Source organism: Rhinolophus ferrumequinum, chromosome 15, assembly GCF_004115265.2.
Source record: "Rhinolophus ferrumequinum isolate MPI-CBG mRhiFer1 chromosome 15, mRhiFer1_v1.p, whole genome shotgun sequence".
Lineage (NCBI taxonomy): Eukaryota > Metazoa > Chordata > Mammalia > Chiroptera > Rhinolophidae > Rhinolophus > Rhinolophus ferrumequinum.
Window position 1 is genome coordinate 30816016 of NC_046298.1, and position 22839 is coordinate 30838854.

The window sequence follows — 22839 nt, forward strand, 5'->3', positions numbered from 1 at the left end:
TGTCACAGCAGTGACCCTTTATTGAGCACCTGACAGGTACCGGGCAGGCTCCCCCCACATTCTCAGTATAGCCCTGGCCTGTTCTCTGTCCTTTTTTGCTGTTGAACAAAACTGAGCTTCAAGCTTGCCGGCATGCTCCATCATAAGTGGCAGAGGGGGAGGGAGCCAACTCCATGGACCCATGTCCCAGGATTCCACTGCCTCCTGCCCCTCCTGGCATCCATGTCTACCTCCCTGTAGAAAGGGAGCCAGGGCCTCTACTGAAGCCCTCCCTTCCAGGTGGGCCAGGCCCCGTCTCTGCAGAGTCCCCCCCCCCCCAAGGACAATGGGGTGAAAGTATCTCATGCCCCTAGAGATGCCAGCGTCTCAGCACCTGGGAACTAAGGTGGCCCAGGTCCCCATGGCCTACTTCCAACAGCCTCATCCCTGTGGGCAGAGGTTCAGCTGGAGCCAGAGCAGCTTCTAGACCTACACAGGGAGGAGGTGGCAGAGGCAAGGCTGCAGCCGCCCACCCGAGCAGGCCTCGTGGAACGCTGGACTGACGGCCCTGGGCCCGGCTCTGGCTCTGTGAACCACACGCTGCCTGGGTACCTGTTTTTGCTCAGGATGCATCTCCGGCTCACCTTTGACTCTCTCTACCCCAGCCTCACACCCTGCCCCACTGTGGAAGTCGCATCTTATTTTGAGCCATGGACCACGCTGTCCCCTCTTCTTGGCCTAATGTCTTTTCTCATGTCGTGTTCCAAGGGTGCAGTTTAAAAATTCAATTCAGAGGCAGTTAGCCGCGTGCCGTATCGCCTGCTCTACCCCAGAGGAAGGCTGTGGAGGAGAGAAGAGAGAGAACCAAAGTCGGCCCTCAGCAGGGAATTTTTTTCTTTCTTGATGTGCCGAGATACGTTCTTTTCATTGCGGCCAAACCGCCCTGCTCAGTCCCCTGTGGCCAGTGGGGCCAGGCGTCTGTCCCTGGGGGTCTGGTGGGCTAGAGGTGCCCGGTCGCGCCTGGGACCGCCTGCCCCTTTACCTGCCCCGGGCAGGTGCTCACTTGGGCGTTAGCGTATTCTTGTGGACGTCCTGGCTGTGTGACCTGGGCACGTCACTTTACCTCTTCGAGCTTCCATCTTTTCTCAGGACGAGAATAATGTCTCTGCCTCATCGATTTTGATGATTCAGTGAGAACACACTAGCGCCAGGCACAGCTGCCGTGTGTCCTGAATGGGGGCCACCGGCGCCATCACCCCCCTCGACCCTAACCACGGCCACCCCCACGCAACACTAAGACCGCCACCACCTCTGCCCCTCCTCATTCCCCAGCAGCCCGGCCGGGGGCTTGCGGGCCCTCCCTGGGAGGGCCTAGGAAGGACAGTGTTTCCACGGGTAGAGAGGAGAGGCGCTCCTGGATACAGACGGCTGTGTACTGGGTCTTGGGCTGGCCAAATTGGACTCGACTTCGGGAGAGAACCCGGCCGGTGTGGGCTGGGGGTCAGCCACTGCCTCCACAGCTGCTCCTGTCTGTCCCGATAGCGTGGGGTGCACTCAGGCCCAGGGCAGCCTCTCTCCATTACCCGGTCCCTTGTCTTTACTCCTGGAGAGAAAGAAGGCCCAGGGAGTGACCGAATCTACACAATATTCTGGAAGGAGCCTTGGGTCTAACCTTAAGTTGGTCCCGGCACACCCATGGGGTGTACTCAGCGACAGGCCAGTGGGCCGGCCTCACCTTGAACTGAAGCATCACACAGGTGGTGTCCGTGGCATCTGGCATCTGCTGGAGCCCCTCCCCCACTCCCCTGCCCACCAAAGTGATGTCCCCCTGGCCCACTCGGCCCTCCCTCAGAAGCTGCTAGGCCAGCTCCACTTGGCCTGGCCTCCCCACTCTGCCAGTCCCCTCACTAGAACCTCCTCTGGAGAGACATTGAGTTCGCTGCCAAAGGCCTCTGAAGCTCCAGTTTGGGCCTTGGAATGAGTCTTAGCCTAGGAGCCCTGAGACCTACTGTCCTGGGGCAGGTTGTGACTTCTGAGCCGCCCACCCTCCTCTAGGGCTTACAGGGCATGTCGAGTATCCCCAAACCATCTGTGGGCTTGGAGGCGCTTGTTGAATGACTCAGTGAGGGTGTGAGACGATACGGCTCATGCTTCATGCCCGCCTGGCCCTGGCTGGAGTCTGACCGCTGCGTGGCCTGCCCTAGGAGACGTCCTAGCCCGATCTTCTCCCCTGCCCCCTCACAGAGGGCAAGTCGGGGAGCCTGTGTCTCCCACCATCCCTGCGTGTGATGGAGCAGGGGCTGCTGCCAGGCGGCGGTTCTCACAAGCTGTGTGGCAATCTGCTTGCCTCCTCGTTGTTGAAACAGGCGACTCCCATGGGGCCGCAGCACCCATCTGCTGAGGGGCGTGGGCCGTGGCACAGGGAGGCTGCCATGTCCTCAGCCGCTCGAGGAAGACGCTTGAGACGCCGGGGCTGGAGCAGTCCCCCGAGCCCTGGGGACCCATGGGGCGATCCTAACTGGGAACGGCTCTTGTCCCTGCGTGTCTTTCCTGCCGCTTCCAGCGGCTGCTGGTCACACCACATGCTTCCAGTGTCCAGTGAGGGGACCTGGGGCCTGGGCTGTGTGGCTTGGGGTCACCTTGGGCAGCTGGGGCTGGGGGCTTTCTCCGTAGCTAGGGTGCTAGGGTCGGTACTGGGTAGAGGGCACAGGGTGGGCTCTGAAGCCACATGAACCCGTTCAAATCCCACATCCAGTCCTCCCAGTGGAGCTTGTCGGGTGTGTGATATTGCCACCTGGAGCCCTAGGGGGTGGCCGAGCGGCCTCACCAAGCTGACATCCGCACAGAGCATGGGTACCATTTTTGTCACCTGTGAGAAATGACTGCTTCCCCAGCTTTATTTGGACCACACAGGAAGGTTCACAAGGGTGTGATGGTGGCAGCTGGACTTGAATTGCTAGCTCTCATTCGGGTCTAGAGCCCTAAACCCTGGCCCCCCGCCTGGCTTCCTTCCCCAGCGTCTGTCTGCTGGCTGCCCTCCTTATCTTGTCACTGGCTTTGCGGACGGCTCTGGTTACCTTCAGGCTCCTGGAGCTTCCTGGAACCAAGGTCCCTTCCCTGAGTCCCAGGGAGACTGGGGATCGTCCCGCCTGCTGTTGAGGTTGGAGGTGTGACTCGGCCTACCAGTGCGGCCGTCATGCAGCCAGCCTGCGCGAGGCTGGGGCTCTCGTGTTCTGCCGCCACCTGAAATCTGCCGCTTTCAAAGACAGCAGCAAAACAAATGAGAGGAGAAAAGATCCCGCCTGGCATGCTCGCCGCGTGTGTGTGTCAGCCATGCGGCTGGCGGAGCTTGGCAAGGCGGCGTCTCCCTGTGGGTGTCTGCAGCCCCATCTGTCTCTGCACAGGTGTGAGCTCGGGCGGGGTGTCCTCCATGCCTCTCCCTCCTCTGTCTGCCAGGCCGGGATTCTGCAGGCAGGTTGGCAAGGGAGGCCAGCGCTGGAGGAGAGTAAGGCCCTGGAAAGGGGCAGCAGTCATGCCTGGGAGCTGAGCGTGCTCTCAGCAGGAGGCATGGTGGGAGAGAGAACTGGGTGGGCACAGTGCAAGTGACCAGAGCAGTGGCCGTGTGGACCACAAGGCCTCCACGGCCGTACTGCTGCCACAACAGTGGTGACTTTCCCTGTCAACCCTCAAAGCCCCTTCCTGTCTCCCCTGTCTTCCTCTTTGCTCCCACTTGCCCCACCTCTCTCGGGGTGCCTCCTCTAAGCTCCCCATGCACCCTGACACGGCAGCATTGCCCATCAGATGTGGGAACCCGCCACTCTCCCCAGCCCTGCTCAACAAATCATCAGTCCCTGGAAATGCTTTTGGTAATAAAGACCTGCATCTCAGCTCTACTGATTTGCATTTAGTGACAGTAAATCGAGTGGGGTGGGGGCTCCTATGTACCCTGTGGAGAAGCTCTAGCTGATGCCAGGCAGGAGAGCCCCCGTGCGGTGGGTCCTTCCTGAAGTTGAGCTGGACCAAGGGCAGCCCTGCATGTGCTGTGTACCTGGCTGTCCCTGCCTGGCCTGCAGGGAGTCCAGAGGGTTCCCTACCCCGTCCCCACCATGTGCTTTTGATGGGGACTTCACCTCTGTGACCCACACACTCTAATTCCCACCAGGCACAGGTTGGACTTACATTCAGGGTCCACTGTTTCTGTTCCCTTGGGACAGTCCAGGCTCTGTCCCACTTGACTGCCTGCTGGCTGGGAGGCTTCCTGCTGGTCCCATGGCCCCTCTGGGCCTCGCAAGCAAAAGAGTGGGACTGATCAACAGCCAGGCTCCTTTCTGGGTCCAAATGGCACAAGTCTACCAGCCTGGGTTCCCACGTCCTGGTGGGAAATGGGGAGGGTGGAGGAGCAGCCTGGGGAGATGCCAGTCTGGGGGATGCTGTCCCTCCCGGGGGGAATGCCATCCACACCAGGCTGAGGGCTCGCTCACCCCAGGGTCCACCAGTGCCAGCCAGAGTCATGGTGGCCTGACACAGTTCTCACTGTGCAATGTTGACCCAGAGAGCAATCAAGATGATGTGGGATAGAACAAATGCAGAAAAATGGAGAGAGCAGAGGGGCCCAAGAGAACAGAGTGCACAAGATTCTCTGGGCTTAGGCCTGCCTGTCACCGTGGGTCCCCAGTCACTGCCTGCACTGGGGCAAAGCTCAGCTGGGGAGGAACCCCTGTGGCTCCGTCGCTCACTTGCAAATCTGTAGCAGCTGCCTCCTGCTGGCACCCGAGTTGTCCCTGTGGTGCTGCCCCTTCCAGCCTTACAAAGCTCTGGGCAGGACCAAGCCACATTGCAGGCGTCTTCTCAGGAAGACGTCCCAAGGGTCCTTTTTTAGAAAAACAACATCAAATGGTCACCGTCCTCTGCTCTCTGTGTCCCCCCCAACTGAGGCAGCCTGACTGAGTGCAGGGTCTGGCCCGGGGTGGACAAGGGCTGTTTCGTATAATTTCAACCGATCCTGGCCCCGTCTACCCACTGCAGTGTCCCAGATGGGGGTGGGCCTGCGGCAGCACAGGTCCTTGTTCAGGGCATGCAGTCAGTGCTTAATGATTGTTTGCATGGCTGGTTACGTGCACCTCTGGGAGAGCTGGCAGGGCTGCTGCCGTGTTGCAGTTTTGTTTTCAGGCCTCACTCTACTCCCCTCGCAGCAACTTTGAGGTCTCAGCTGTTAATTACATGTTCCCGGGTGGCCTCGGGCGCTAATCCGCGAGGTCGGACAGCAGAGGTGACACTGAGCACTCTGCCTCTTGTCATCTCCAATCCACATGCGTCCACTGAGTCCTGCCGCATGCCTCCAGTTAATTACAGTGATCACGGCCCTTCCGCTGCCGCCGCTGTGCGGACGACCGTTGGGGCAGCCGCTCACTAATTGGCAGTGCGTGGTCAGGGATCGATCGATCGATCGATCGAGTGCTCTGGCTGGCGCGTGCCAGCCCGGCCCCAGGGGAGTAGGCAGCTGATTGTGGATGGCCTCCCTGGTGCTGGCCCACCTGGGCCCCCCATGCTCCCTCAGTCTCGCTCACCCCCCGGCGCTTAGAAAAGAGGCTAACACAGAGACTATTGAGGGTCGGGTGGAGGGAGGAGAGCCTGGGCAGGAAGCAGGTGGCCCAGAGTCTCCACAGGCAGTGGCACAACCCCCTGGGCTGGCGTCAGGTGCTCCTGCCCATAGGCGGGGTCTCGGCATGTCCCACCGTGAGGCCTAGGGGCTCCAGGTGTCTGTTCCCACCTTCCCCACCCCCTGCAGGACCAGCGCCCACCTGGCTTTTGACCTCAATTTGTCTTCTGGGCAAGTGCAGCCTCTGCCTGGACCAGTGGGGTCTGTTGGTGTGCTTGTTTTACGTCTTTACTTTTTTGACTCAAGAGCATAAATACCCACTCTCCCTGCCACCCACAGGCAGTTTAGACAGGACCCCCCAGGGTGCAGGTCAGGTGCACAGTAGGTCCTCCAGGCATCCGAGCGCCTGAGGCTGCGTGAGAGGAGTTTTAAGAGCAGTGGTCACGGTAGCACTACTCACAGTAGCCACAAGGCCACACACCCAAACGTCCATCAGCGGACGATGGGAAAACAAAATGAGGTCTCTCCACACGGTGGAAAGTTGTTCAGCCATGGAAAGGAATGGGGTCCTGACACACACTACCATATAGATGAAGTAGAAAAATCTCATGCTATGGGGAAAAAGCCAGTTGCAAAAAGCTGCATATTGTATGATTCCATTTACATGAAATGTCCAGAACAGGTAAATCCATGGAGACAGAAAGCAGATTGGTGGTAGGCAAGCGCTGGGGGGAGGAGAGTGGCGGCTAACGGGGTTTCTTTCTGGGGTGGAGAGAACATTCTAGAATCTACTGTGGTGATTGTTGCACAGCTGTGATAGACTAAAATTGAATCTCACACTTGATATGGGTTGAGTTCTGTGGTGTGGGAATTATATCTCAATAAAGCTGCCACAACCAAAAAAAGGAGATCGGTACAGAGTCCATGGAAATTTTTTTTTTCTTTTAAAGAGAAAGATATCCCTTGCCTAGAATTTTTCCTAAAAATTTAAAACGAGCGTTATCAAGATCTAAGTACCGACAGAAAAAGGAACACAGCCCGTAAATGCCCAGTGGGATGAATTTGCAGAGTGAACGCAGATCCTGAGACAGAGCGAGGCCCCGCCATCCTTCTGCCATCCAGCAGGTGCAGCTGTCTGGATGCCAACCCCATCAGTGCGTGTTTCGGTCTGTCTTTGCTTGGTGGTGGTGTTGCGACTCACCGTGGGGCTAAGGCTCTGGCTGCTTCCTGCTCCGCCATGGGCATTCCTCCCGAGACCGTGCTGGCTGTGTGCTTTCGGCCGCTGGTGGGCCTGGTGGTCCTTTTAGGTCGGTGGCTGCCGGGAGCCCTGGCCGTGACTTTGTGGACGCCAGCCCCACTTGGCCAAGATCAGGCCATGGCGGATGCCACACCTGAGAAGATGCGGTCCATTTCCCGAAGTTACACAAACCTGGGCGAGGGGTCAGGGTGCTGTGCCCTCCCCAACTTAGCACTAGGACTTCCAGAACTCTCATCATCTTGTCAGTGGAATGCGGCCTCTCTAGCCCCCGGGGGGGTTGCAGAGTGAGTCCCCAGCCATGCCACGCCCACGGCGGTCGTCAGGAAATTGGCTTCCTGGCTGGATCTCACCAGCTTGGCCAGACTCAGCTTGCGTCACAACCTCAGACGTGTCCCCACTGGGAAGGGAAGGCTGCCCACGTCCTCCCCTGGCAGTAACGGCATCTGACCAGGAGGCTGGGAACTTGCCCCCTGCTGGATCCAGACCCAGTGTTCAGTCCTAGGGGTTGGCCCAGACAACTTAGGGTTGCAAAATCCCTGGGGGGGGTGGGCTGTGGTTGGCTGGTCCATCTGAAGACCTGGGGCAGCAGCCCTCTGGCGATTCGTCACTGCCCCCCCCCCCCACCAGGCACTGATGGGTGTGAGCTGGGAGTGAGGAGGTGCCTGGCCTCAGCTTTGTTCCTGGGGTCACTGAGCAGAACGTGCTGCTGGGCAGCTCTTGAGGTACAGCCCGTGGGTTGGGTGGGAGCACATCTGTCTGGACCAGGTGTTTCCCATGGGGCTGCCCTACAGTTGTGCACAAGCCTGGGGCGCCCCATGAAAGTGTCCTGGTTGGGTGCACCTTGCGCAGGACAGAGCTCTGTCTCTATCCGTGGGGCTCGGTGTCCGGCCACGCGGCCTCCTAGTCACACCACTGGGCTGGTCGGGGCCTCTGGGTCAGAAAGAAGGGAGTGGAGTGCATGTACCACAGTGGTTCCTTTATCTCAGCGGTGCCTTGGCAGCCAAGGTCGGCTCAGCACCCACGTGCCCTAGGCTACCCCGCCTCCCCGTTAAGTAAAAGCTTTCTTTGGTAATAGGAGTGTGACCAGTTCAGATGGTGTGAAGATAAGACGAGGGTCCCTGGGACCCAGACAAGTTCCGAACGAAATTTGGGTAGGATGCCTGGAAGCCGATGGATTTCTTCTTCCAGAAGTGGGGGGCGGGGGGCGGGGGCCTGTGCCGACGCTCTGCTTTCCCTACCTCCCCAGGGCTGCAGGTGTCCCAAGTGGGGCTCATAGAGGCAGAAGAGGCACAGTTATGTCCCCTTGGAGGGACTGTTTGCTCCTCAAGTCTAACAGTGAGATGGGGTGTCTCCAGGCCGCTCCTTGGGACTGTCAACAGGGCCTCCAAGCAGATCCGCGCAGACCAGGGCTGGCACTCCGAGTTCGTAACGAGAAGCGTTTAGGTGCCAGCTCCACCCCCTCCAGCCTGCAGAGTGCGAAGCCACCCAGGCTCACGCGTCCCCCTGTGACCGTGCGGCTGGGTGGCCTGGAAGCCTGGTGCCACTGCTGGTGCGAGGGTGTCCTCACCTGCCTGGCGCCTGGCACACTAGCTGAAGCTTTGCTGGGAGGGTCACCTATTTGGCCTGCACTGGACACAGGACGCTGGGTGCTGTTCACAGCTCTCTAATGAGGTGTTGTCTGCTCTGTGTTGGAGTCTGCAGTGGGGGCTGGGAGCGCGAGCCCAACACCGAGGGGCCGATTCCATGGGCATGTGGGCGTGTGACAGGTCGGCGGCCCCTGCTGAGCTTCTGTGTCCTTCTCTTGCAGGGTCTTCACTGAGTAGCGAGTCGTCTCCTGTGTCCTCTCCAGCCACCAACCACAGCTCCCCGGCCAGCACGCCCAAGCGCGTGCCCATGGGTCCCATCATCGTCCCCCCTGGGGGCCACAGCGTCCCCAGCACACCCCCGGTGGTGACCATTGCCCCAACCAAGACCGTCAATGGCGTCTGGAGGAGTGAGAGCCGGCAGGTGAGTGCCTGGGGCACAGGGGTGGAGCTGGGTGTGGCCATGGGTCGTGGCTGTGGGGAAGGTGGCCTTACCGAAGGGGAGGACTGGATTTCAGTGTTCACATCCCTGACTCCCAAACTGGCACTGTCCTCAGCCTCTGTCTCCTCTGCAAACTGAGGGGACAGCAGTTGGTACCAGAAGGGTTTGTGCAAAGTCAGGACATTGGTGGGGGTCGGCCACCTCCAGCTGCCGTCACCACTCACCACAGGCCGGGGCTTATACTACAGATTCCTCACAGGCCTGGAGGCTGGAAATCAGACAGGGTGTCAGCAGGGCCGGTTCCTTCTGACAGCAAGGAAAAACGGGCTGTCGCACTTTCCTTGGCCTGGAGACGGCCGTCTTCTCCCCGTGTCCTCACGTGGGCTTCACGCTACGCTGTGTGTCTGTGTCCTCATTTCTTCTAAGAACCCTGGTCGCATTGAAGTAGGGCCCACCCCGATGATCTCCTTTACCTCAGTCACCTCTTTCAAGGCTCTGTCTCCAAATACAGTCACATTCTGAGATAATTGGGGGTTGGGGCTTCAGCATACAAATTAGGGGGGCATCATTCAACCCGTAACCCCGTGGAACGTGCTTAAAACGGTGCTTGCACATCCTAAGCACTTGATAAACAACAACTATTGTTATTATTACCTACTGCTCAAACAAGGAATTGAAATAGGAAAAAGCCAGCCCACATTTCCTTGTGTCACGTTCTGTCCTAACTGGACGCCTGCCAAGAGGGCCCTTCCCCACCCTTGGGTTCCCTGGGGGTAGCCACTGCCAGGTGACCGTCCTGCACAGAAGGAGCTGGTGGCCCTGGGAGCCACTGCTTTGCACCTGCCTCGGGCTGATCACCTCCCCCACACCTGGTACTCCCAGCCCAGAGGAGCCCTTCCTAATTAAGAACCCTGTCGCTGTGCTTCTCTCCTGAATTTTTCCACCGAGTTCCCCGAGGGATGGCACCACTTGGAAATACTAATTAAACCAGAAAGAAGGGGCGGGGGAGGGGGAACTCCCACCTCACCCCTCCCGGCTCTGCCTTGTTGGGTCGGGGGAATGGGCATCAGGGTCATCACTCAGGGTCTGTCTTTTCTCTGCCCCTGCGGGTGGGGGGACATCTTCAGGCAGGCCCTGCCCAGGGTGAGGGTCCCCAAGGAATCCAGTGAGAGAGCCATGGAAATAGCTATGGCCTGGAACCCACCTGGGTGTGGCCCTAACTTGACCTCCACTTCTGAGGTGACAAACCCTCCTGGATTGTCACCTGGCCATGGCCCCCTAGGCCCATCTAGAAGCTGCTGCCTTGGCGTCATTTGCTCTAAGCCGTGTGCAGTTTGGAGAGTGGAGGGACAGGGCAGGGCCTGGCAGGCGGATTCCTGCCCGAGGGGTCTGGAGCAGCCTGAGCTGCCCCTTGGGATACGAAGGGTCTCCACCAGTGTCCTGTCTTCAGAGGGCCCGTTTTTCCTTGCTGTCAGCCACCTGGCGGTCAGTGTTGACCTCGGGACCCAGCCACCTGGCTCAAATGGCCTCAGCTCCTTGCCTTTCACCTCACTCACTCGGGTCCAGGTGTTTTCTGAGTCCTGTCATGTCCCTGGCTGGTGATAGCCACCACAGACCAAATCATCCCCTTTGCTCCCACCCAAGAGGGTCTTCCTTCCCTACCCGGTCGCCCAGACCCAGGACTCAGGACCGAGAAGCCTTGTAAACAGTCCCCTCCCTGGCTCCTCGCCCTCCTCGGAGGGTCCCGTCAGCCCCAGAAACATGTACTAACCCCAGAGGGGGCCAACCATAGATCTACTCCCGCCATCGGCGGTTAATGAAACACTAATGCCACCAGGGAGGGCGGGAGGAAGGGAGCTGGATTAGCAGTTGATATATGTCTCATCAGCTCAGCACAAAGGCTCAGTGGAGAGTTTAATCCTTCTGGGGAGGGGAGCCCAGGGAGAGGCGCGAGGGCAGGAGAGGGGAGCCACTTCCTAAAGTGGCAACTCAGGAGTCATGGGGGGGCCCTCCTGTATGGTGAAGAGGCATGGGGGTTTCTGGGGCCCCTTCGCGAGGGTCCCTGCGATTTCCCAAGTTGTTGGAGTTGCGAAAGGACAGATGAAATGAAAAATAGTCTATTTTAAAGCTAACAGGGCATGTCCTGTCTGTCTGACTGGAAACCTCTCTAATCACCAGAGAATGAAGGATTTTCCTCACTCCCTTCCTCCCCCTCGTCCGTCTTTTCTTTCATCGCTACAGCTGCGCCTGCAGCCGCGGCGCAGAAATAAAAAGCTGCCCCACAGATGCTCTTCGATGCGTGCCTAGCTGCTGGGGACAGCAGTGGGAGCCCGGCTGGTGCTGTTGGGGTGCCTTGGGGTGGCTGGTGGAGCCTCCTGGATCTGGCCTGAGTTGGGGTCTGCTCCCTGGGCCCACCCCACCCTGGGCAGCCCCCCACATGCCCTCCAGGCTGGGCTGACCTCATTCCCAGGTGCCTGTCACAAGCTTGGCAGGGCGCCAGCCAGACGGAAGGCGCGTGGGTCTGGCTCGCTGAACCCCCGCCTGCCGCACCCCCCCTCCCCCAGCCTAACTCCCTGTTTGTCTCAGCCAGGCCTGGACAAGGTGCCATCTGGCTCAGCTGCTTTCCAGCAGGGCTTTGTCCCGCCAAGGGGAGAACGGGGCTCTACCCCATGGTGGCCCCAGTGAGGGGCAGACCCCTAGAGCTGGTTGGTGTACGGCCCTGGCGCCTTCTTGTGACAGACGTTCGCCCTTGGGCTGGCCGGCCTGTGCCTGGCAGGGAGAGGATGTGAGGGAGAACCAGTGAGCCCCCACCTGGTAGCCCCTCAACTGGGAGTGTAGATAGGAGTGCAGAAGGGGGTGACGTCGGGCTCGGTGGAGCACTGCTGTGTGCAAACCTCCCCCCTCCCCATGCTTCCCCCCACGTTCCATCTACACCTGTGCACCGTCCCCACTGCTCTATGAGCTGTCACTGCAGGTGACACATTTGACAGGTGGGGAAACTGAGGCACGGGGCAGTTATTCATATATAAGGGAGTCATGTAGTGTCTCTAGCACCTGACAGAAGCCTCCTTGTAAAGCGAGCTGAGAGCCCACCCTGCTGTCCACATGGGCAACTGGAGAACCAGTACCCACCCCTGTAAAGTCTCTGGAAAACTGGGAGGTAGGAGTTCTGGGCTCCCCACTCTGACCCAGGGTGTTGGTGGGCGTGTGTGTCCCACCCTTCACGCCTACCGTGTGAGCACCCCTTCTGGGAAGGGTGAGTCAGAGTTCGTGAACCCTCGAGGACCTCGTGGTGAGTGGAGGGGCCCTGCCAGCACGTGGGAAGGGAACAGATGTTGCCACTCATTAGAAATTCCAATCAGTGGCCTGTCTCCTTCAATTAATTACCGCTGATGTGTCCTTTGGAGGACTGAGGTGGCACGGCGGCTGTCTGGCCCAGACGTGTTTGGTAAATAGGCCTGACGGATGGATGGGCCCTTCTCTGTGGGTCTCGGCCACCCCATCAGCAGCCTGATGCTCGGTGGCACCGTTGGCCGGTGTGACTATGGATGGGCCCCCCGAGGGGACGGCAGAGAAGGTGATCCATCTTTCACCACCCACACGGGGAGTTAGATGAAGTGGGGGCTCAGCTGCCCCCACCTCCTGACTGATGAGGACAGTCGGCAGAGCAAGGGGAGCGGGGCTGGGGGAATAGCGAGCCTCAGCCCAGGTACCGGCCCCTCGAGTCCAGACGCACCTTCACGTATCCAGCGGTCATTCCTGGATGCACTCCTCAATGAGACAGTCAGAGGGTCATGGCCCCCCTTGTTTTCGGGGTATTTGGTAGTTTGTGGCACAGTGGAAACACTGTGGATTTGGGGTAGGCGGACCAGGGTTTGTGCCCTGGGAGTGCCACCTGCCTTCTCTGAGCCCTGTTTGCTGTCTGATCAGTAGTGACCAGACCTAATGTCATGTGGATCTGGCCAAATGAAGGAAGGGCCTGGCTGGGAAACTCTCAGGCTTAGGGGAGTATGGTTGTGGCTCAGGGTAGGCCCGGACTGGAGGCTGAGAGGGGCTGTCACCACGATGGCACCCCCTGGCCCCCAATGGTGGCTGTTCCAGAATCCAGAGGGGAGCCCCCTGAGCCTTGCTCTGCAGCTCCCTTCAGCCACGTAAATGACAGGAACAGTCAGAACCTTCCGATGATTTGATTTCTTGGGGTTGGACAGCTCCTTGAATGGATGTGCAGAGTGTCCCTCTGTGTGGTGGAAGTGGCACACCCGCCCTTGGTGCTGGCAGAGGCTTCCTGTTCTCCCATCATGCCTTGAGCCAGCCCCTTCTCTGGGTCCCCAGGCTCCACCTCCCCGGCCAGGGACCCAAGCCAATCTCTGTCCAGGAGTCTGGGGCAGGCCGGGCTGCCGCTTATAGCTGTCTTCCCCTGTCAGTGTCCGCAAAGTTGTCCCCAGACAGGTCTGGCCAGCCGAGGCCCCACAGCTGTCTGTGCTGGCTGATGCCAGGGCCGCCCTGGGGTTGGCTGGGGGCAGACGGGCACGGAGAACCCTAGGGCAGCCCCAGCTTCTTGATGCCAAGGCACTCTGTGGGCACCAGGGGTCAAGGTATCTGTGATGCAGGTCCAAAGCTGTCAGCACAGTTGACACCTGGGCCCCTGGGGGATGCCCTCGTGGTTCCATTACTCCCTGCTACAGCACAGAATGCACATCCAGCGGGGTGGGGTGCTCGGACCAGTGTCTCTAACTCCTCACGTTTGGGTTCAGAGCTGGTATGATACTGTGGGAAATCAATGCTGGGAGGGTGTGAGTGTTTGTGCAAGGTGGGGGGAGCCCATGCTCTCGGCCGTGTCCCCTCATGGGCACTGGTCATTCGTCTCAGTGATCCCAGCAATCCTGGAGAGAGGCTCAATCCTTCCCCGTCGCACCAAGGGAATGGCCCCCCAAGTGGCTTTCAGTCCAGACCTTTTCCTCATCGGGACTTCTCTTGTCTCACCATTCTGCCTCCCACGCCTCATGTACTGCAGGTTTGGGTAGAAAACCTTAAGGAAAGGATATATCTAGAACCTGTACTAAACTGTGGCCTTTCTGTGAGTCTTAAGGAAGACCCAGCCTCCTCCATCCTCGGCAACCCTGCCTCGTTCACCTCCGCCCACGCTCACCCACTGTTCTCTGTCCTCCAGCAGGACACCAGCTCTCGGGGCAGCAGTGGTGGTCGGGAGCGCCTCCTCGTGGAGCCCCCACTACCCCAGGAGAAGGCAGGGGGCCCGGCCATCCCCTCCCACCTGCTCAGCACCCCCTACCCCTTCGGCATCTCCCCCAGCTCGGTCGTGCAGGACTCCCGATTTCCACCACTCAAGTAAGTGCAGATTGGGGACTTGGGGGTATAAGCCTGTGTGCTTGGGGTCTGGGTCCTTGCGGCTGGGCCAGCCGCCTGGAGTCTGCACCAGCTGAGGCTCAGGGCCACCAGATGGTGGCTCAGCCCTGGGCCCGTGGCCCCGTCTATGCCTGCTGGCCGTTTCCACACTGAGATGATGGCTGGCTCTCCATCCTGCCGAAACCCCTGTCCTGGTTCCTGGGGCCAGGGCTTCCTCCGGCCTACAGGGCCTGCTGGTGAAGACAGCAAGGGGCTAAGCAGGCAGGGAACAGCAGCTGCCCCCCTCCGTGCCCTGGGCCTCCTGCCAGCAACGGCATCTCGTTAGTGAGAGCCAGGACCTGTCCCCAGGGACTCGTCCTTCCGAGGGAGGTGGTGGCAGGGGAGTGTGACGAGGCTGACTGATTTCCCAGCCTGGAGCAAGTGCTCTGCTCACCTCCGTCTCTGTCCCCATCCCCACCTGCAGCCTCCAGCGACCTGTGCACCATGTGGTACCCCCCAGCACGGTGACGGAAGATTACCTGCGGAGCTTCCGGCCCTACCACACCACCGAGGACCTCCGCATGTCCTCCCTACCTCCCCTAGGCCTGGACCCAGCCACTGCCGCTGCCTACTACCACCCCAGCTACCTGGCCCCGCACCCCTTCCCCCACCCGGCCTTCAGGTAAGTTGACCAGGACCACCTCTGCGGCCCCCACGGAGGCACCAGGGCCATTATCTCCACATACCCTCCTGTCCAGACACTAGTGGCCACATGGAACCTGGCCTGGAACATGTTTTTCATGTCCTGGAGGCTGGGCCCCCGGTGAGAGCCTGGAGCAGCACCCCAACCGTCCAAATTAGCCATTAGGGGTTTGCCCTGACAGGAATTCCCCTTGTTGTCTGAGCTATTGTTTTCTCTCTTCCTCCCTTTGTTGTTGGCTTCCCTGGCAGCACAGAACTATTCATAAACAGAGCACCGGGTTTTCTGTAGAAGCGAGGGGCTCCTTTGCTGTGGGACGATCCCAGATGTGTGTGGTCACTGCTCTGTGTAGAAGCTACCGGATGCCTGAGCCCGACAGGGCCGTGGTCACGCTGTGGACTGCCACTCACACGGGGCCTGCTGGTCAGACCCAGAAGGGTCCTGGCCTGGCTGAGCCACAGGGTGGCTGGCAGGGCCTCGGAGCCCCGAGCTGTGGGCGTCTAGGGGCCTGTCAGCAAGGGGCTCTGGGACTAGTCATGGACGTGGCCTCTACAGGCCCTTTGTAGAGGCCATAGGGCTGGGTCCTGCCTTTTGTCTTTAACTCGGGTGCTCATCAGCCTGTCTTCTTTGCACAGGATGGACGACTCCTACTGCCTGTCTGCCCTGCGGTCCCCCTTCTACCCCATCCCCACCCCCGGCTCCCTGCCTCCGCTGCACCCATCAGCCATGCATCTCCACCTCTCCGGGGTCCGCTACCCTCCTGAGCTGTCTCACTCGTCCCTGGCAGCACTGCACTCAGAGCGGATGTCCAGCCTCAGTGCTGAGAGGTGAGCCACGTCCCGGGCTGGCACCCTCTGCTCCCCCAGCCCCAGTGGAAGAGCGGGAAAAAGCCCAGTTGGAGCCCTGCTTGGCGACTTTGTGGCTGGGTGGCTCCCGAGCCTCTCCTGTGTTCAGTGTCCTCACCTGTAAAGGGGGCAGTGACAGTGGATGCTTCAAGTTCCTAAGTGGTGTTGAGCTTGGCGACTCTGTTGGAATCACCCCCTCCTGGCACGCGTTTTAAGCAGGGCTTACTTAGAGAGCTAGCATGTTACAGACTGCCTTTCTAACGCCGTCACTATTCAGGTTAGAATGCTAGGCCTTCCACGAAAACCTTGGTCTCAGCTCAGCTGTCAGCTGTCAGCTTCTCGCTTCTGGGAATTGTTAGTGGACTGTCCCTGGTTCCCCTTCACCGTGGAGCTCAGGCTCCCGTTCCACTCCCCACAGGCTGCAGATGGATGAGGAGCTGCGACGAGAACGTGAGCGCGAGCGGGAACGGGAAGTTGACCGCGAGCGGGAGAAGGAGAGAGAGCGGGAGCGGGAGAAGGAGCGGGAGCGGGAGAAGGAGCTGGAACGTGAGCGGGAGAAGGAACGGGAGAGGGAGCTGGAGCGCCAGCGGGAGCAGCGGGCCCGAGAGAAGGAGCTGCTGGCCGCCAAGACGCTGGAGCCAGCCTTCCTGCCGGTGGCCGAGCTGCATGGGCTGCGGAGCCATGCCACAGAAGAGCGGGTCAAGCCCTCAGAGCAGCTGACCCCAACCCGAGCAGGTACCCAGGGTGGATGCGCCCGAGGGACAGACGTAGGCCTTCCGGGGGCAGGCCAGCTGCAGTGGTGCGCTGACAGGTGTCTCGACAGCCTGTTGTCCAAGGGAAAGGCCTGATTCCATAGCATCTGCCCACTTCCATGGTGTGGATCCCACTGGGGCTAGTTTCCAGCACCACCTGAGGGGGTGCTCAGTGGCACACGTCACAGATGCAGTAAACACAGATCACCTCAATATGCACAAGGTAAAAATGTAGCTAAAGGACTAGGAAGTGATGAGCTTTGGGTATTTCGTACCTTTGTAACGTGTTATTCCATTATAAGTATACGTAGCTAACTTTGAATTAGGGCTTAACAACTGCTTGCATGATTCCTAAAAATGTTAAGTCTGCTCTTGTGTGCCAGCGGAAGCCTGCCAGGCACCCCCTGCAGGTCGGCACGCCCTGGGCTGGGTGGGAGCGGCACCTGCCAGCGGCCACGTTTCCTTCAGGATGAGGTGTGCTCCCTGAAAGCATCCATGAGGCCCCTTCCAGTTGTCTTGGTACTGTGGCCGTGGGAAGAATGCTTCCAAAGGGCAGGCAACCCTTCCCTGCCCTGCTCTGGGCAGTTGGGGACAGGAGAGAAGAGGGCAGGAGCAGGCTGGGCCTGGTGTGCTGGGATCCTGCTGGATGTGACGGCCTTTCTCTCCCTACAGAGAAGCTGAAGGATGCCGGCCTGCAGGCGCCCAAGCCTGTGCAGCACCCCTTGCACCCGGCGCCCACCCCCCACCACACCGTGCCCAGCCTCCTCTCCAACCACAGCCTCTTCTCTCTGCCGAGCAGCAGTGCTGCCACGGCCCTGCTCATCCAGCGCACCAACGAGGAAGAGAAGTGGCTGGCGCGGCAGCGGCGTCTGCGGCAGGAGAAGGAGGACCGACAGTCACAGGTGTCTGAGTTCCGGCAGCAGGTGCTGGAGCAGCACCTGGACATGGGCCGGCCCCCGGTGCCCATGGAGCCCGAACACAGGCCCGAGAGCGCCAGGTGGGGCCCGCCGGGTCGGCGCGTGTGGGAGGGCACTCGGCGCACTCAGATTGGTTCATAGTCAGCCAACATTTATTGAGCACCTGTGGTTTGCCTGGGAGTGAATTGTAGCCTGAGTCTCCCGCAGCCTCGGGCCTGCTGTCTGTTGCAGACTGTACTTCTGCTTCTCTGGGCCACCCTGAGGCCACACAGAGGCTCAGTCTTGTGTGTCCTTGTGAGCTGCCCTCTGCTCCTCTGTCGCCCCTCACGCCCAAGCCAGCGCACGTCTGCATCTCCTGATAAAATCTGGCACTCCGCCTCCCTTGGGCATCTTCAGCTCAGGGCCCCAGCACGGTTGCGGCTGTCAGGGCCTGTGTGTTGCCGCTTCCAGCAGGGGTGGCCTCTGCCTCAGGGCCCGGCAGCCCCGTGCAGGCCTAGAGTGTTCTCACCTGGCCTCAGTGGTCCCCACGGCAGCGGGCAGGGAACAACATGCTCAGCCTTACGGACACATGAACTTGACATTCTGAAGGTCCCTTGGGCTCCAAGCTAGAAAACCATTCAGTGCTTAGCTTTGGGGTTTGAAATATTTATTCTGCCAAGGGGTTTATTCCTTCGTTATTTACTTAAGGACGTGCAGCTTCTTGCTGTGGTTCCCTTTTGTACTCAGCTGATGAGAGGTGAGCAGCCTCAGGGCTATCGCCCAGCCTGAGTCCGGGGATAACTAGGAGGAAGGTTGGTGGCTGTGGTTAAACGTGCCCCTCGGCCAGGCAGGGAGAGCCCTGAGCGCCGGGTCACATGGCCTCCACGCCTCTGCCCCTTCCCTTTCCGTCCCCTCAGACCTGCCCTGGGTCACCTGTTTAGCATGGGCTTTCCCTTAAAAAATAGGTACGCTTTGGAAAAACAACACCCAAAGGGCCTTTTGTTGAATCTTGTTTTAAATGCACTAGGAAAGCGTCCTTTGCTACAACTGCACGGCACAGCTGCTGGTAGGGTGGACAGTCTCCTCCAGTTCCCTCCCTACCTGCACGTGTGAGGGGCTCCTCTCCTTGTTATACAGCAAGTGCCCTTGCTCCCTGGTCAGGCCCCAGCCCCACTGGTGCTTTGGGGCCACGTGGGGCTCCTGCAGTTCTGGTGACAACCACTGGGGGTCAGCAGTGGCCCAGGCCCACCCTGGCTAGGAGGGTCTTCCCCACCTCACTGGGCTGGACAGGCACCTAAAGCTGGTCTCTCTTGCTGCCTTTGAGGACAGTGGGGAGAGGAGTCAGGGCCCCTTTAAAGACGCCTGGCCCGCCCTCTGTTATCTGCCCATTGCTTGGCATGTCTGGAGGTCGTTACAGACAGTGGCAGGGCCACCCCTTTGGTGCTGGAGCCCTGTCTTTATTCTCTGCATAGTGAGTCTCCTGTGGAAAACAAAAATGAGAGTCTGTCCTTCTGGGAGTTGAGAGGGATTCAGGAATTGGTGGAACAGAATGAGCCATTGCAAGGTCTCAAGTGAGAAACTGGATTGAAGGAGGGTCTGGCCTGGACCTGAGGTCACCTGTGCCCTCAGCAAGCAGCTTAGGCACAGCCTCTCTGCCCTCTCCAGCCTCTCTGTCCTCTCAAAAGCAGGTCTACACATACCTGCCTCGAGGTGTTTGAAGAGGAAGTGCAGTCATGCGAAAGGGCCAGCTCTCATGTAAGGAGTGGAAGCTGCGTGCTTCCCTCCTGCCCTGGCCAACTGGCTTAGAGGGGGCCTGCACACGTCTCCAGTGCTGGCTCTCGAAGGGGGCTCCTGTCTGGGCCCTTGTGGAAGCTGCCTCATGCCCCCAGGCCCTGGCAGGCAGCCTGGGAGGCCCATGGGTAGCTTGCAGGCGTGCCCCTTCTCTTGTGACTGATGGCTTGGTCTGCTCACTCCCTAGGCCGGGACCAAACCGTCATGAGCCGAGCAGCCGAGAACCCCCGCAGCACTTTGGTGGGCCCCCACCCCTCATCTCGCCCAAGCCCCAGCACCACTCTGTGCCCACCGCCCTCTGGAACCCGGTGTCCCTGATGGACAGCGCCTTGGAGACACGGCGGGCCCCCGAGAGCCACCCTCTGCACAGCCATCCCGCCCCGTTTGAGCCCACCCGCCAGGCAGCTGTCCCACTGGTGAAGGTGGAACGGGTCTACTGCCCGGAGAAGGCGGAGGAGGGACCCCGGAAGCGTGAGGCCACTCTGGACAAGTACCAGCCGCCACCACGGGAGGCAGGGAGCCTGGAGCACCAGGCCTTTTCTCATGGGCCTGGGCCCTTCCTGGCGGAGCTCGAGAAGTCCACCCAGACCATCCTGGGCCAGCAGCGGGCCTCCCTCGCCCAGCCAACCCCCTTTGGGGAGCTTACTGGACCCCTGAAGCCGGGCTCGCCTTACCGGCCCCCGGCGCCACGGGGCCCTGACCCTGCCTACATCTATGATGAGTTCCTGCAGCAGCGCCGGAGGCTGGTCAGCAAGCTGGACCTGGAGGAGCGCCGGCGGCGAGAGGCCCAGGAGAAAGGTGCAGCCTCCCGGGGCGGCCCCTGACCTGGGACTGGGGAGCAGTACTGCGAGCCACTCGGCCCTCCTTCTCCCAGCCCTGCCTCGTGCTCTGGGGTTTTAGCCGCTCCAGAGGGCAAGGTCGCTGGCTCGTGTGTAGCGATCTGACATCTCTGCTGGGGAGATAGACCTGGGGCCCCTTGCTGGTCCTGCCGAAATGCAAATTGTCCCACAAAGCCAAACCAAAGCCTGTCTGTAAGGATGGTGTCGCAGAAATGCATGATTAATAAATGATGAGGGGCTAGTGAGATGATTTTAAATATTCATAGTGTAGCGCAACGGGAGGAGGGTGTTGAGACTGGGCCTGGGCCCAGCAGGGGCTCCGCACGTGGAGCTGCCATCAGTGGAGGGCAGGCGGGCCTGGGCAGGGGCAAGGGTGGGAAGGCTGACACTTGCTTCCTGTGCGGTGGGGGAACTCAGCCAGCAGCTCCCTGGGGTCCCCATAGAGCCAAGGAAAACGGGTGAGCTGGCCCAGGGTGAGAGGAGCTACTACCCCTACCGAAACGGGAGGCAGCAGGAACCTGGACCCAGACCGGTTTCTGTTCTCCCACTGGAAACTCGGGTCCTGTGCAGTGTTAAATTCAGTCCGTTTCTTAGCTGGAAGCTGAGGCCAAGGCTAAGTCTTCTGGGCGTTTGCTCTAGGCTAGATTTAGGACCGAAGAATGATTTTCTCCTCTTCACTTTTGTGCAGGAAGAGGGGGAGCACGCTGGTGTCCTTGGGTGCAGGGGTTCTGCTGCTGTTCTCTGCACATTGAGTTTGCATGCGTGCTCTGTGCCTCTGAGACAGTGGGGGGGACCTGAGTGTGCCTGTCCCCTCCCGGGTGATGGACCCAGATGGCCACAGAACTAGTGAGTGGCTGTGCAGCAACAGCCTTGGGTTGCCGTGGACACGGCCCCAGACCTGTGTAATGAATGGTCCCCAGCTGGGGATAGGTGTTGGCCCAGGGACCGCCTGGCCGCTTGAGGACTGTGGCCAAGCCTGGTGCTTGCCTCCTGCCTCCACCCGCCATCCCTGAAAAGCTCGAGGACTACTAGGGGTTAATGCACTTTGTGCCACCTGGGTTGAAAGGAATCCGGGTTTTGGGGTGCTCAAGGGAGCCAGCGGGACTTAGCGTGATGGGCAGGTCTGCACACACACACACGACACACAGACACACACCACATACACACACACCCCCCACATACACACACACCACCTACACACACCCCACACACGCACACCCCACACACACACACACATACACACACAGGGCTGAATACGCATCTGTCCTTGCCATCAGGATACTACTACGACCTGGACGACTCTTACGACGAGAGTGACGAAGAGGAGGTCCGGGCCCACCTCCGCTGCGTGGCTGAGCAGCCGCCCCTCAAACTGGACACGTCCTCCGAGGTATCTGGGGTCTCGGCACCGCTGAGTCAGGCTATGGGCTGGGCTTGTACCCACACTTGGCTTTGCCACTGTCCCCGTCGGCCCCTCATTTGCTGGGATGCCCCTGTGCTCCTCCCATCCCGCTGACCGCAGGTGTCCTGCCTGCTGCCAGGGTCCTCGTCCTCCAAGGCCCCGGCGCATGGGTGGGCTTCGAGGACCCCAGGAGGGGCCCCCTGGGACAGTGGAGTCACACCACTGCTGGTGGTTTCAAACTCATTTGTTTTCTTTCCCAATCTAGAAGCTAGAGTTTTTGCAACTTTTTGGCTTGACCACCCAACAGCAGAAGGAGGAATTGCTGACCCAGAAGCGGAGGAAGCGGCGGCGGATGCTGGGAGAGAGAAGCCCCTCGCCTCCAACCATTCAGAACAAGCGGCAGACGCCTTCGCCGAGGCCGGTCCTGTTCACGCGCTATAGTCCTGATGAGATGAACAACAGCCCCAACTTCGAAGAGAAGAAGAAGTTCCTGACCATCTTCAACCTGACACACATCAGCGCTGAGAAGAGGAAAGGTAGGGAGGGCCTCGCCTGAGCCTTGCGGGGGTGGGGCTTACTAGAAGTTTCTGAAGCAGCAGGTGGGGCTCATAGACTCCTGGGGGCGTCCTGGACACACATTCCAGGCAGAACCTGAAAACACTTTGGTCCCGGACCTCTCGTAACTCCTTCTGGCTCCCCAAAGAAGTAGGGCCTCCACTCTCAATACACCTGCCCCAGTGTCTGCCTTCTCTCCGTCTGAAACTCACAGTGCCCCATTCAAAGCCCGTTTTCTTTGGGGTTTCTTCCCGGATGGAAAAGACGACTTGCTGGTGTTTGAGCTATATATAAAGCTGCTCTTGTCACTTGTCTTATCACATGGCACCTGAGAAGGTGGGTTTAGGGACAGACCCCCCTGGGCACGAGGCACAGGTGTGCCCTCCTATGGCAGAGCACGCCATGCTCCATGGTGGAGGGCATTGCCTCTTGCTGGGTCACTAACATGGCCCACTGACTGGGCTTCATGTTCTGATGGCGGCAGGTTTGGGTGGGTGGCCTGCTCTGAGAGATGCTTCCAGGTCGGCCATTTGGGGCTGACTCTTTGGGCTGGAATCCATAGTGTAGAAGACATGGTGTGGTCTGAACACTTTCTGGGGGTGTCCGCTTCGTCAGTCTGCCCCCCACACACTCGCTTAGTGCCTGGATATTGGTTTAGGTGAGAACTTGGCCTATCTGGGGTGTTCCCTTTCATACTTGCATGTGCCCCTTGGTGACACCTGGTCACCTCTCTCTGGAAGGAAGTCAGAGGAAAGCAGAAGTGTCTGTTGGTCATTTAGTTGCTTCCACTTCATTACTGGGGTGCAGCACTTTCCTTTTTTGTCTTGAACCAGTAAGCTGGCATTCTCGCTTTCT

At 59.7% G+C, this 22839-nt stretch overlaps 1 protein-coding gene across 4 annotated transcripts in view; it reads left to right on the plus strand.

Annotated features, from left to right (window-relative positions):
* Positions 1-22839, plus strand: part of GSE1 (Gse1 coiled-coil protein) — a 417816-nt gene that overhangs the window by 384909 nt on the left and 10068 nt on the right. For 2 of the 4 annotated variants that reach the window (XM_033128278.1, XM_033128281.1), the window contains exons 4-12: positions 8644-8843; positions 14032-14207; positions 14689-14886; positions 15540-15731; positions 16168-16484; positions 17174-17498; positions 19376-19986; positions 21305-21417; positions 21695-21965. In XM_033128278.1, the coding sequence (XP_032984169.1) occupies positions 8644-8843; positions 14032-14207; positions 14689-14886; positions 15540-15731; positions 16168-16484; positions 17174-17498; positions 19376-19986; positions 21305-21417; positions 21695-21965 (2403 nt within the window). The remainder of the gene's footprint in view (positions 1-8643; positions 8844-14031; positions 14208-14688; positions 14887-15539; positions 15732-16167; positions 16485-17173; positions 17499-19375; positions 19987-21304; positions 21418-21694; positions 21966-22839) is intronic. The other 2 variants (XM_033128280.1, XM_033128279.1) reach the window with 2 other exon arrangements.